The 15,662-nt window shown below is 45.6% G+C and overlaps 1 protein-coding gene across 4 annotated transcripts in view; it reads left to right on the top strand.

Annotated features, from left to right (window-relative positions):
• CUX1 (cut like homeobox 1) overlaps window positions 1-15,662 on the top strand; it is a 315,247-nt gene that overhangs the window by 153,398 nt on the left and 146,187 nt on the right. For all 4 annotated transcript variants that reach the window (XM_075594335.1, XM_075594332.1, XM_075594333.1 and 1 more), the window contains exons 6-8: window positions 6,326-6,449; window positions 8,978-9,054; window positions 10,187-10,253. In XM_075594335.1, coding sequence (XP_075450450.1) covers window positions 6,326-6,449; window positions 8,978-9,054; window positions 10,187-10,253 — 268 coding nt within the window. The remainder of the gene's footprint in view (window positions 1-6,325; window positions 6,450-8,977; window positions 9,055-10,186; window positions 10,254-15,662) is intronic.

Below are 15,662 nucleotides of genomic sequence, written 5' to 3'. Positions count from 1 at the left end.
GGGATTCTGGGAAATGACATGCAAATGAGCACAAATGACATGCAAATGAGCACATATATATCTACTATATATTTCTGAAAGCACTGTATGTCTGCGTCCCTAGCGGCAATCTCATTGGTCCCTTGGCCTGCCCGCCCCCGCACCTCTCATTGGCCTGAGGCAGAGTGACGGGCAAAAACACACACACACACACACACACACACACACACCCTCACTCTCCCCCGTCAGTTGGACCGCAGCTCACCTTCCACACACACCCTCCCCCCCTCCTCTCCCGGTGCCCCTCACTCTCTCCCCCCACCTCACCCAAATCCCCACGCTCCGCAACATCCCCAGCCGCACCATCACCCTCACCGTGCGCCGCGGCCCTCCTGCTCAGCAGCAAACTCCAGGCTCCTCCCCCCTCGCGGCGCGGCCCGGGCCTCCTGCTCTCCCCCTCACGTGCGCCGCTACCGGAGAGGGGAAGCGCGGCCCGGGCCTTTTGCTCTCCCCCTCACGTGCGCCGCTACCGGAGAGGGGAAGCGCGGCGCGGGACTCCCACTCACGTGCGCCGCTACCGGAGAGGGGAAGCGCGGCGCGGGACTCCCCCTCACGTGCGCCGCTACCGGAGAGGGGAAGCGCGGCGCGGGACTCCCCCTCACGTGCGCCGCTACCGGAGAGGGGAAGCGCGGCGCGGGACTCCCCCTCACGTGCGCCGCTACCGGAGAGGGGAAGCGCGGCGCGGGACTCCCCCTCACGTGCGCCGCTACCGGAGAGGGGAAGCGCGGCGCGGGACTCCCCCTCAAGTGCGCCGCTACCGGAGAGGGGAAGCGCGGCGCGGGACTCCCCCTCAAGTGCGCCGCTACCGGAGAGGGGAAGCGCGGCGCGGGACTCCCCCTCACGTGCGCCGGCTCCCGGACGGAGGGGAAACGCGGCGTGGGTTTCCTGCCACTCTTGCCCCCCCCCTCAGCTTCCCGAACTCACCTCCTGCCCCAGCCAGATGCCACGGGGTCAAGGTAAGTTACCCACCGTCTCCCACCCAGTCACCCACCCAGTCACCCAGTCACCCACCCAGTCACCCACCCAAGTCAAGTCACCCACCCACCCAGTCACCCACCCACCCAAGTGTCACCCAACCACACAGTCACCCACCCACCCTCCCAATCCCAGTCACCCACCCTCCCAGTCACCCAAGTCACCCAGTCACCCACCCAGTCACCCACCCACTCAGTCACCCACCCACCCAGTCACCCACCCACTCAGTCACCCACTCAGTCACCCACCCACCCACTCAGTCACCCACCCAGTCACTTTCACCCAGTCACCCACCCACTCACTCAGTCACCCACCCACCCACTCACTCAGTCACCCACCCACTCAGTAACCCACCCACTCACTTAGTCACCCAAAAACTCACTTACTCACCCACCCACTCACTCAGTCACCCACCCACTCAGTCAACTCAGTCACCCACCCACCCAGTCACCCAACCACCCACCCAGTCACCCACCCACCCACACACCCAGTCACCCACCCACTCACCCACCCAGTCACTCAGTCACCCACCCAGTCACTCAGTCACCCACCCACTCACCCACCCAGTCACCCACCCACTCAGTAACCCACCCACTCACTTAGTCACCCAAAAACTCACTTACTCACCCACCCACCCAGTCACCCACCCACCCAGTCACCCAACCACCCACCCACCCAGTCACCCACCCACTCAGTCTCCCAAAGTCACCCACCCACTCAGTCACCCACCCACCCACTCAGTCAACTCAGTCACCCACCCATTCACCCACCCAGTCACTCAGTCACCCACCCAGTCACTCAGTCACCCACCCAGTCACTCAGTCACCCACCCAGTCACTCAGTCACCCACCCATTCAGTCACCCATTCAGTCAGTCACCCACTCACCCACCCAGTCTGTCACCCACTCACCCACCCAGTCAGTCTCCCACTCACCCACCCAGTCAGTCTCCCACTCACCCACCCAGTCAGTCTCCCACTCACCCACCCAGTCAGTCTCCCACCCAGTCAGTCTCCCACCCAGTCAGTCTCCCACCCATTCAGTCTCCCACTCAGTTTCCCACTCACCCACCCATTCAGTTTCCCACTCACCCACCCATTCAGTTTCCCACTCACCCACCCATTCAGTTTCCCACTCACCCACCCATTCAGTTTCCCACTCACCCACCCATTCAGTTTCCCACTCACCCACCCATTCAGTTTCCCACTCACCCACCCATTCAGTTTCCCACTCACCCACCCATTCAGTTTCCCACTCATCCACCCATTCAGTTTCCCACTCATCCACCCATTCAGTTTCCCACTCACCCACCCATTCAGTCTCCCACTCACCCACCCATTCAGTCTCCTACTCACCCACCCATTCAGTCTCACACTCACCCACCCATTCAGTCTCACACTCACCCACCCATTCAGTCTCACACTCACCCACCCAGTCTCACCCAAAACCACCCTATCAGTCACTGACCCCACCCACCCACTCACCGACCCCACCCACTCACCGACCCCACCTACCCACTCACTGACCCACCCAGTCACCGACCCCAGTCACTGACCCACCCAGTCACCGACCCTGAAAAAGTCACCCAGTCACCGACCCACCCACCGACCCAAAGTCACCCACCCACCCAAAGTCACCCACCCACCCACCAACCCAGAGTCACCCACCCACCCACCGACCCAAAGTCACCCACCCACCGACCCAAAGTCACCCACCCACCGACCCAAAGTCATCCACCCCCCGACCCAACTCACCCACCGACCCAACTCACCCACCGACCCAACTCACCCACCCAACCACCGACCAAAAGTCACCCACCGACCCAAAGTCACCCACCCACCGACCCAAAGTCAAACCGACCCAAAGTCACCCACCCACCCACCGACCCAAAGTCACCCACCCACCGACCCAAAGTCACCCACCCACCGACCCAAAGTCAAACCGACCCAAAGTCACCCACCCAGTCACCGACCCAAAGTCACCCACTCAGTCACCAACCCACCCACCCACTCAGTCAAGTGTCACCCACCCACAGTCACCCACACATTCAGTCAACTCAGTCACCCACCTAGCTGTCAAGGGGGGGGAAGCCTAACCCTGTCGTACGCCCCCCCCCCAAATTACATCCCGGGCAACGCCGGGTCTCTCAGCTAGTATATATATATATATATGACCCTTTCAGTGTGAGATGGGTAGGCAGATTATTGGAGATAAGGAAAAAGATGACCCCTGCTTTTTAACTTGTTTATTAATGACCTTGAGGTTGGGATGGAGAGCAAAGTCTCCATCTTTGCTGATGATACTAAATTGTGTAAGGTAATAGAATCAGAGCAGGATGTAATTTCTCTTCAGAAGGACTTGGAGAGACTGGAAACGTGGGCAGGTAAATGGCAAATGAGGTTTAATACAGATAAATGTAAAGTTATGCATTTGGGATGGATAATAATAATAATAAAAAGGTGACTTACAAATTAAATGGAGATATATTGGGGGAATCCTTGATGGAGAAGGATTTAGGAGTGCTTGTAGACTGCAGGCTTAGCAATAGTGCCCAATGTCATGCAGTAGCTGCAAAGGCAAACAAGATCTTATCTTGCATCAAACGGGCAATGGATGGAAGGGAAGTAAACATAATTATGCCCCTTTACAAAGACCAAACCTTGAATATGGAGTACAATTTTGGGCACCAATCCTAAGAAAAGACATTATGGAACTAGAGAGAATGCAGAGAAGAGCCACCATTTAATAAAGGGGATGGACAATCTAACTTATGAGGAGAGGCTAGCTAAATTAGATTTATTTACATTAGAAAAGAGGCGTCTAAGAGGGGATATGATAACTATATACAAATATATTCGGGGACAATACAAGGAGCTTTCAAAAGAACTATTCATCCCACGGGCAGTACTAAGGACTCGGGGCCATCCCTTAAGGTTGGAGGAAAGGAAATTTCACCAGCAACAAAGGAAAGGGTTCTTTACAGTTAAAATGTGGAATTCATTACCCATGGAGACTGTGATGGCAGATACAATAGATTTGTTCAAAAAAAGGTTGGACATCTTTTTAGATGGGAAAGGTATACAGGGATATACCAAATAAGTATACATGGGAAGAATGTTGATCCAGGGATTAATCCGATTGCCAATTCTTGGTGTCAGGAAGGAATTAATTTTTCCCCTTAATGGGGTTTTTTGTTTGCCTTCCTCTGTATCAATAAGTAAGTATAGATATAGAATAAAGTATCTGTTGTCTAAATTTAGCATAGGTTGAACTTGATGGACCTATGTCTTTTTTCAACCTCATCTACTATGTAACTATGTGTGTATATATGTGTATATATATATATATATACAGTGTTCGACAAACCTATACATTTGCTCGCCCCGGGCGAGTGGATTTAACCCTCGGGCGAGTAAATATTGGCCCAAGCAGCACACGTTTGGTACTAGGTGGCGAGTAGATTTTTTTGTGTGGCGAGTAGATTTTTTGGTGATTTGTCAACCACTGTATATATATATATATATATATGTATTCTGGCAAGGAAGAGTTTGGGATTTAGTGTGGGAAGGCAATCATTTAGGTGATTACTCTGTTCAAGTCTAGGTGACCAATAACGGACCCGACCATCTTCTAGATGAGAGCCCTAACTAATTAAAAAAAAAAACGGTGGTGGGAAAAAAAGACTAATTGGACTGCTAATCAAAAACAATTTAGATGGATTATGCATTTCAATTTAGGCTGAATGTTCCAGGTCCCAAAGGAACCGTACAGCTTGATTATAGTTAGCTTGTCTCAACCTGCTATGGTTGTAGCCTGCTTTTTTTTATAAGATAATACACACAGTGTATGCAAATGTAAGATGGTCTCTGTGTAAATAGAATAGGAACATACAGTGCCAGGTAAAATCATATGACATTGTTCTGTTACAGGATACAAACTTGACGTAAAATTTTGCCTTGGTGTCCGGCAAGCTTTCTGTCTTTCAGTTACAAATTGCAGTCACCAAACATGTATTATTTTTTTAATGTAATCTACACATAATCTAAATATAGTTTTTTCTTTTATTATTTCCAGTTCTCATGAGAAATCATACCATGTATGGCTTCATGACTATATTTGTATAGTCTTAGGTAACCATAGACATTTTAAAAAGATGTCAATAGCCTGTAGAGGGCAAGACTATCTTCAGAATATGACATGAAACATAAACACTATTTTAGGAAAGCCGTCCTTAAAATAAAAAATACATTAACAAACGTTTGTCATTCAAAGTGGGGAAGCGCTTCTTTACTGGTGTACACAGGGGTGGCCAACTCCAGTCCCCAAGCTACTAACCGGTCAGGTTTTCAGGATATCCCTGCTTCAGCACAGGTGGTGCAGTCTTTGACTGAGCCACTGATTGAGCCACCTGTGCTGAAGCAGGGATATCCTGAAAACCTGATCTGTTGGTTGCTCTTGAGGCCTGAAGTTAGCTACCCCAGGTGTAAATCGACTTGGCAAACTATGCTGGCGTCACTTAGCTTCTGCACAGATCTGCATGTTGCTTCTTTGGATAGCACTAGTTAGGGACGGAGAAGGGACAGGTCTGTGCTGTTCCCACAAACAATATTGTCAACGTATATAATAATTAATAATTTTGTACCTTGCGTTGTTCCTTAATTGCATGAATTATTTTTTCTATATACAGTGTATGTATGTGTGTGTGTACACACACACACACACACACACACACACACACACACACACACACACACACACACACACACACACTCTGCATTGCATTGCAACAGCAGAAATATGCATATTTCCTATCACTGACAAAGAACAGCAAATCTGTAACCCAGGAGCAGTGATGCGGGTGGAGGAGCATTTATCATGTTCATGGAGGCTATGTGAAATGAACACTCTAATGTGCACAGCAAAATGAATAAACGGTTCTACATGTAAATTCATGCTTAAACTCACACTGGGACTTTATTAATCCCAGCTCAACAAAGAGATAATTTGAAACTGTTCAATAAGGTGATATTATGTTTTGCGATTGATTTTTTTTTCTTTTCAGGCATGTTGCAGAAACCCTGGCTCTGTTTCCCAGCAAAATCCATTGATCCTTCTCAACTGAAACGTTTAAACTTCAATTTAACATTTAGGGAGTAAAAGGTCTCCAAAGGGACTCATATCAATTGATTTTGTGTCAGAGTTGAAGAGCTGGAGTTTAAAACACACTGATCCTACAGGGTAAAGAAAGCCTTGTATTATATAACCACATGAAGCTATGTAAACACATTTTTCTCCCTATTGTTTTTCTACAGAGGTTACAATAAAAGCACTTAAAGAGAAAATCCGGGAATATGAACAGACCCTGAAGAACCAAGCGGAAAATCTAGCTCTTGAGAAAGAACAAAAGTTGCAAAATGACTTTGCTGAAAAAGAGAGGTGAGCGAGTAGCAGCATCTGCAAAGGAACTCTGCCTTCAAATGTATAACTTCTGAAATCAAATGCACTGATCTTAATGGAAAAATTCACCAACGTACAAAATGGAACTTGATGCATTTCATCCAGGCGTGATTAACATTGTCCCAGGGTACATATACATTGACGAGCTTCAGAATATATTCATCAAGCACACACCATTCCTATGAACTCCAAGATCTTGTGCCTAAGTGGGCTTGGCAGTAAGAGTTCACAACAGATACCACACTGATAATGGAATCATGTTCTTACTACATGATACCATAACTACGCTACTTCCATATTGGCCTTTGGGACATGATTGCTGAATCCCAAAGGGATAGAGTGTAACAATCTCCCTTAGTGTGAGGTTTTGCTTGCACTGTATTGTTGTATGAGACATTGTCCAATTGCATGAATCTTGGCAGGGATGGCTATATAATGTTGGAACAATAATCAATTCATAGCAGGTGGTTATAAAGTAATAACCAAACATTGATCATCTTTTTACTGCTCCATTGAAAGGTACACACAGAGTAAGTGTTTAATATTTCAGGCTGCCATCAGTATATTTATTATATCCGTGCCTTTATTTGGTTGAAGCAAACTTTATTTTCCCTTCTGTGGAACATGTAGAAATGCACTGATATAGTCCGGTGTGCCTTTACTGAGCAGTGTATGTATATTTTCAACATGGCTGAGCTTTGTATGTTTACAATTGTATAGGTGTTGCAAACCCCCGTCTGTTCCATGCAGCGAGGTAATAAGTTCAGTTGAAGACTTATATAGGTGTATGAAATCAAGAAGATTTGAAATAATGTGTTTTTGCAATCATCCTATTTCTGCACTAAATAACAGACTAGTTGAAGCCTGCTGTGTTGGCTCCTCCCTTTGTTATTGTATTCATGTGCTATTTTACTCTTTTATGTTCTTGTTAAAAGTGAAAATGTGTTTCCTTGGAATATATTACAAGGGGTGAGAGGGTGAGAGGGTGTGAGGGTGGGGGTGTGAGGGTGGGGGTGTGAGGGTGGGGGTGAGAGGGTGTGAGGGTGGGGGTGAGAGGGTGGGAGTGAGAGGGTGTGGGGTTGTGAGGGTGGGGGTGAGAGGGGGTGGGGGTGTGAGGGTGGGGGTGTGAGGGTGTGAGGGTGGGGGTGTGAGAGTGAGGGTGAGAGTGAGGGTGGGGGTGTGAGAGTGAGGGTGAGAGTGAGGGTGGGGGTGAGAGAGTGAGGTTGGGGGTGAGAGAGTGGGGGTGTGAGTGAGGGTGAGAGTGGGCGTGTGGGGGTGGGGGTGAGGGTGAGTGTGTGAGTGAGAAGCAGGAAGGCATGATGTCAGCAATGTTTCGGAGTTGTACCCCTTTGTCAAGCTGATACATAAAGTTCCCAAAAACATATCTATATATACACACCTTTAAAACGCTGGAAGGCCCAGCCGTGCAAAAGTAAAAAGTGTCCATCATGGAAAGCAGGACCTATACATATGGCCAATATACGGGGTTGTATGAAGAAATCATTATACACCGGACACATTGGGTTTTTTACAGCTTGTACTTCACATCCTTGGTATACTACACGTCTCTCTCTCCCCCTCTGTCCCCCACTCCCTACCGTGGCAGCATCCATTGTTGTGGGCGTTTCCTGCTGGTTGGGAATTGGGTGATGGATGGTGAGGCAGGCGTTCTCTTGCAATGAGTGCTTTTTTATTCCTGACCGCTGGATGGACGACTTCTTACTACCGTGCCTCGCCCTATGACCTGTATTAGCAGGATGACTACATCATATTGACCTCCTCTTTTGGTCGTACATACAGTAGAGGGTGGACACGTTTGTTTGGCTGGGCCTTCCAGCGGTGTTCTAAAGGTGTGTGTGTGTATGTATGTATGTATGTATGTATGTATGTATGTATGTATATATATAAAGACATATACATACATAAAGACATATATATATATATATACTGTATATATATAATATATATATATAAATATATGTGTGTGTCTTTGGACACTTTATGAATTATCTTAAAGGGGTGTAAGCCCAAATTGTTGCTTTCATCATGCCTTCCTGCTATGTATACATTCTTTTTGTTTACTGACCTATTTCTTGATGTTGATGTATTATCATGCTTTCATGAACTTCAGTAATTATACAAGATTTATTGTCTTTCCTGTTTAGTGATCATTAGTGAGGGTTCGTTGGGATTTTCCTCTCTACATTTTTACAGCAGTTCATTTATAAACTTTTTACATTTGGGAAATTTGCAATATTTTCCTCTCTGCACAAATAGTTTTTGATGTATTTATTTTTTCTTCTTTTGACACTGCTGTCACTTTTTTTTTTTTCTGTTTTTTTAAAAAAAATATTCTACCCAAGTTATTGGGATAAATCGTCACACATCTTCTGGTTCATTTTTAGCTTTATCATTAAATGTGACTGTACTTTTTGTATTGCTGATCAAACTTGAATAGTGAAATACAGATGCACTAGCAATTAAAAAATGTTGCGTTATCTTTTCAGAAAGTTGCAAGAGACACAAATGTCTACATCTTCCAAGCTTGAGGAGACTGAACACAAAGTTCAAGTTCTGCAAACAGGTTTGATAACCTGATCTTACTATAATGTGCTAGGAAAGGGGGTTTTAACATGTTTCTTGAAAACCCAGGGTTTGAGATGAGATGGGGGGGGGGGGGGGCGTGGATGTTCGGAGGATGTTCAGTGTACATATCTGTGAATGACTTTCTTTTTTTGTTGTTGGAATTTACATATTTTCATTTAATATCCTTTTTTTTTTTCTACCCGTCCTGAGATGAGTACAGTTTAGGTGGCAACAAACAGTGAGGCTGTACCAGTTTCAGATAGTGTTAAAAAGAATAATAATAAAAACAAAAAACAAGTTGCAGGGATTGCGGCTTTAATTCGATAATTAGGTTATCAAAATGCCTGTTACAAACACACAAGAATTTAGACTCAGATCTGCTTCATTCAGATGGGCCATAAAATACCTGATGCTTGGCACTGCTGGGTAACCATGGCCTGTAAGTTTTCCATTGTCCCGTTTTGCGTTTGAAAATATATAAGCATATTTAATTTTAAGGTATTTAGCAGTCTATATATAACACAATTGAACATATTGTGTGATGAATAGGTTTCCTTTGGTAGATGCTCGTTATTGCATGATTTAGAACAGGGGAGGCCAACTCCAGCCCTCAAGGGCCACTAACAGGTCAGGTTTTAAGGATATCCCTGCTTCAGCACAGGTGGCTCAATCAGTGGCTCATTAAATGACTGCACCACCTGTGCTGAAGCTGGGATATCCATAAAACATGCCTTGTTGGTGGCCCTTGAGCCCGGGAGTTGGCCACACGTGTTGTTTGTAGTCCACATTTCCAGAACTCACCTGTGCCCGTCTCAGCTGTGCAGACTCCCCGGGTTCCCAACTAATGTACATGATAACTTGCTGGTAGTATAAAAAAAAATAAGATGCTGCAGAGGTCATTGAATAGCTGTGACATATGCCCTATGAACCGTTGGAGTGGTGCTGACCTGGTGGCCTTTTTGGGCTGCTGGGAATTTAAGAATACTGCGATTCAGCTCCTGTAGGCGTTCCCCCCACCCCCACAAACCCCCTTATCCATTTCCAATTATGAACAGCTGATACATATGTCGCTTTAAACAAATTCCTGTTGATGGTCACTTTTTAACCATCCCTTTTCTTTCCCTCTGTAGCCTTGGACAAGTCTCAGGCAGCATTATTTGACCTGAAAACAAAGTATGATGAGGAGACATCAGCAAAGTAAGCAATCCATCCTTTATAGGCCTGTATAATGTTCTTTTTTTGGGGGGGGCTCAATTTATCCACCACATCCAGAGATTATTTCTATCAAGACCAGAGTGTGAGGCTTTACAGAGTACCAGTACTATTTTACTTTCACACCCAGAGTACTGTATATCGACAAGCTTCCAATTGATTTAGTTTTTTAAAGATAAAAGGATTTGGTAGAACGCCCCTCCCCTTCCTATTTTCACAGCATAAATGTGCTTAGAACATTCTAAAATCAGAACAAAGAGCTTTGTCCAAATGTTTAATAAGACAAATCTACATGTAATAAGTCAGACACAGGACCACTACTCTATGGAGTTATTTTGACCACTGGCCATGACTGGTTTGTAAGTAGCAGCCATAATATTCTGTCACTCTCCTTCCAGCATATAAGTCGTGTGTGTGTCCCCGCCCCCCATTACTTTACCTTTCCGAATTACTGGAGTTGTACAGACCAATTGTATCACATTCCAGAGTCGCTGGGAATCCATCAGATATTCCATGACCAGTCAGATAACAGTAAGCTACAAATGATTTCCGCAGGTGTCGTGCTTACTAATATAATGCCATTATCCACATATTTCTCAATGGTTTTAAAATATTGCTACAGAATTAAAAAACAAAACAAAAAAAAACAGATGTTTCTCATTGGTGCTATAAGTAATGTAAAGAAACAAAATGTGACATTATATATATATAATATATATATGTATATATATGTATATATAATTAATTCTATATCACACTGTCAAGACAGCAGCTTGCTTTTTCCTTTTAGTTCTACGTGTGCATAAAGTGGCTGCTATTTTCTCCTATAAGTATATAATGTTTGCGGTTTACTATTGCTTAACATCTTGACTGCCAGGAACGCCCTACAGCACTGCAATGCTGCCCTTTCTGGCAGCAAGAGGGTTAAATCAGGCAACAAAAGGGTAAGCACTGGGCTCTGTCTGTGTTTCATGTTTTGTCTCTGATTTTAAATATATATTGCCATGCTCAGTAGCACTCCTCTTTGACACTTATATGCATATATATACGTTGTTATTTTGGGGGTTCAATATGAGCTTACAGGGGTTCTGTATGTTTAACAAAAGGGTAAGATTAGTTTTCTATTATTTTGTTTGTTTTTAGAAACCCATTTTTGTGGGTCTGCACTTTAATTCAGCAATTGCTTTAATGCTTTCGTTTTTTTTCATTCTGTGCTGTAAAATCTGAACGTAGAAAAGGTGGTCAACGCTACATTTTCCGATGTCCCGTCCCTTTCTTGTACCCTTAAGCTCTGTAAAATGTCCGGTCATGGTGTAATGCACATTTGATTTTTCTCATTATTTTCAGCGCTCTAAAAATATATCTTTTGTGAATCCTCTAACCTCAGGGAATATAAATGTAAAATAATGTGTATATCTACAGTTTAACCCAACAGCTAAAAAAACCGCACTGACCTTTATTAAGATCACATGCGTTTTAATGGACGAGAGATTTTTTATTTACAAGCTATCGCGCATGTAATGGAAGGCAAACATCTCATCTTCCAGTGAATTCATGGGAAATGTCACTGAAGCCATAATAGCAACTGGCAAGTAATAATAATAAATATAATGCACTCCGTTTTCAGGACTCACCCGGGTCTTAAGAAACCAGTATTTGCTTGCTCTTCATCGATATGGAAGGAAACTCGTTGAGTGTTTGGCAATGAGTGTTCAAAAATCCAAAGAGAAAGAAAGCTGTATGGTGCTCAAACTCAAAAAATCCAAAGTTGCTCTACACCAGGGGTCTCCAACCTTTTCTGTAATGAGAGCTACTTCTGGTCAATGAAGATGATCCCGAGCTACTAAAACATATGTTGAAAATGTCCTCTGAGGATCGGGGCAGCGAAACCCTCCCCACACTCAACACCCCCAGAAATTTCCAACACCATGCACACTCACAAAATACTCCAAACCTTCCACGCACAATACCCCCCCACACACACACAGAATACCCCCTCCCACACATTTAATACACCCAGACAAACACAATACCCCTCCTCCCCCCTTCCCCTCTCCAAGGACACAATACCGACAGGGAGAAAGGCCTAAAAGATTTAGTAGCTCCTGCGTGTGTAATGTTGATCGGGCGGTGAAACTTCCCCACACACAACACTCCCTTAAACCCCCACACACGATACCCCAACAATACCCCCATCCACACACACATGCACACACACACACACACACACACCCTGTACACAAACACACACACACAATACCCCCCATTTCTCCCCACACACACAATACCCCCCTATTTCTCTCCCCCCCCCCCACACACACACCATACCCCCAGTCACACACTTACAAAATACCCCCAGACACAACACACACTGACCTTGGGGCGAGGCCTCTGGTGCTGCACGGAATGCGGAAGTTGGGCCCAACTTCCAGCGGGGACTGGCAGAAGGGAGAGGCCTGGGGGGGGGGGGGGGGCAAGAGGAAGAGGCCCAGCAGAGGAGAGGCAGGAGAGACCTGGTGGGGGGGAAGGCAGTAGGGAGAGGCCCGGCGGGTGAGAGGCCCAGCGGAGGCGAGGCCTGGTGGGGGAGAGGAAGGGGGAGAGGCCGTCGGGTTGAGGCAGGAGGGAGAGGCCGGTGGGGGAGAGGCAGTAGAGAGAGGCCGGCAGCTGCTGGGGCCCGGCAGCCAGACACAGAAGTTGGGCCTGACCTCTTGCTCCTCGCAGCCCCCCTGTTAACGGCTGTGGCGGCACTGCTTAGGAGTGGCGGAGGTGGTAGAGAGCTACTCGCTAGTAGCCGACGAGCTACCGATTGCTTGCGATTAACGGTTGGAGAACCCTTTTCTACAACAATAAAGAAGTGTGTGTGTCACACTATTTTTAGCTACTAGAACCTCCCGGCTAACGAGCTACTTAACCAGTTAGTTTTGGGAAATAAAAATGGCTGCCAAATCTTGCAGGTCCCGCGGGACAACAGGAAGCCGTAACTTCATCGGGGGGGGGGGGTGACGTTGTAGTTTTCAATTATACTGTCATTTAAATGTTTGAGGGAACACCTGTAACTAAACTGGTAAGTATCTCAGGGATCAGAAGGATCTCCGCAGCTAAATATAGCACCGTTCAGCTCTGGAGGATCTCCCGGTTTCCGTCCGGTAAGGAAATCAGTTTCCTAATTGGGCGGAATTGCGGCTTTAATTCCAAGTAAAACATGGCACGGAAAGTGTTAATAAGCCAAGGATTTTTCTCTGCGCAATATTACCAGTGTGTCGGATGGAATATCCGAAAATCACTTATGGCAACCGTAAAGTTTTCCATGTGTAGGCTGAAAATAAAATGTAATTAGCCTTTATGCTTAGAACAAGGATCCATTGATGAATACAGCTGGTCTTTGTTTTATTCTGTCTGTTGAGAGTGGGAGGTAAAAGTGTTCTTCATGTTTATTAATGCAGGATTTTATAAAACATTTTTTTTAGACCAATGCTAAAAGGAATTACCTATCGGTTGTGTGCGATCTGATCAGTGTGTTCAGATTGTAGTTAAGAATTAGGCGTATATAAAATACTGCCTTGCAATTAATTAATATTGCCGAGGCCCAGATCCAAACAAAAAAAAAATACCACTCTTTGGCCCTGATCCACATAAGGGTGCTAAGCTTCAGCACGCCTCGTCTCCCATTCATAAAGAGGGGGGATTTTTAGTAGCTCTTGTTTACAAATCTTGCTAATATTTTGAATTTAAGAAAGATGTCACAAAATAACGATCAACTAATACAAAATAGGGTGTTTAAATACCTTGCGCGTTTAAAAGTTATAAGATTTGTTCTGACATGGTGCTGACGCAGCACTCCATATAGATTTTGCAGGTACAATGGGCCCCTGCCCCATAGAGCATACAATGTAATTGTGGTGCCTGAGGCACAGGGAGATAAAGTGACTTGCCCAAGGTCACAAGGACGGACACTGACTTTGAAGCAGGGGAGCCTGGTCCAAATCCCTGTGTTATTGTTTTCAGCGTTGATGCCTTCCCTCACTGAGCCGCTCCTCTGCGGTGTGATTAGTCATCAAGGGTGTCTTTATTTATGGGTCTGCTCATTTGATAACATGTTGTGCTTCATTTGTATCATATTCAGCATAATAATTGCATATACTACACAACACCCCTTATATTGGTCTAGCAGTCTTAAGTAAAAGTAAAAGACCTCTGCTGAGCAACGCATTGTACTGTAAGATGTAAATGACATGGTCTATTATCCTGTGTATTGAAGGTTTTATCCACACAGGAACCTACAGTACCTGCAACTTATTATCCCCAAACACACCCATAGCAAGTACATGGGGGATAGAGCTCTTTTCAGAGAACATTTAGGTGTGGAGGCGTGCGATGGCTGTGACGCAGGTGTGTTTTCTGTCCATGGTAGACACGCCATGGGGGGCGTGCCTAGGGGTGTCACGGAGCGGGTTCGCCCTCATTGGGCGAACCGCTCACATGACCATGCCGTCGCACCGAGAAATCAGTTTGGCCACCTCTTGCTGTCGTCCACGCGGTCTATGGGCGCGATCAATGCCTTTAGAACTAGATTAGCAATGTTATGAATATGATCTTCCTTGTTTTTTAAGAAGGCGAAATGGGGTGTACAGGGTACACAGAAAGATCCCTAATTAAGGCGCACCGCAGACCTGAGTGGTATTAGATCATGGTCCTAGAGTGCGCAGACATACAGCATTTAATAAAGTTTATTATACATAATCAATTGAATTAAAAACGTGAAGCTTCTTGTTACTTTCTTGTGATGAGTAATGCTAACTGTTATGTGTGGAGTGTACATAGGATGAGGATGATAGACACAGTGAAGGTATAGCTATAAACTCAGCTAGTTCAGCTGGACCCGTCCTGAGACACACCTCCTCTTGAGTTAATTATAGGGTAGAGGTATTAATATACCGTATATTGAACCCAACGTTGGTAAGAGGAGATGTTCTTAAGACTTGGTGCTCTATAATGAGTGCCTTTTGAGCAGTAGTCACACCAATACATGGTATATTCACCATAAGATAGCTATCACAGGGGCTGACACGCAGTAAACACGCACAACTGCAACGTGCAGGATCTGAGCCTTATCATTATTGAGGTACACTCAAGAATCATCTACTAGGTACTTCATGGTTGATATATTAAATATCTACCAACATTACATACTGGACCCAACGGGCTACTCGCCTAACAAACATTATTATGGATGTGACTATATACTATGAAACACTATGAAGGTCTCAAAGATGTTATTTAACAAGCTATAGAGACCCACTGGCACCAACATGGTTATCTGACGTGGCAACTACCACTTTTACGGTTGCTCAAAAGGCACTCCTTATAGAGCACCAAGTCTTAGGAACATCTCCT

Source organism: Ascaphus truei, chromosome 3 (genome assembly GCF_040206685.1).
Source record: "Ascaphus truei isolate aAscTru1 chromosome 3, aAscTru1.hap1, whole genome shotgun sequence".
Lineage (NCBI taxonomy): Eukaryota > Metazoa > Chordata > Amphibia > Anura > Ascaphidae > Ascaphus > Ascaphus truei.
Note: the sequence above shows the minus strand (reverse complement) of the source record. Positions and strands in the feature narration are given on the sequence as shown.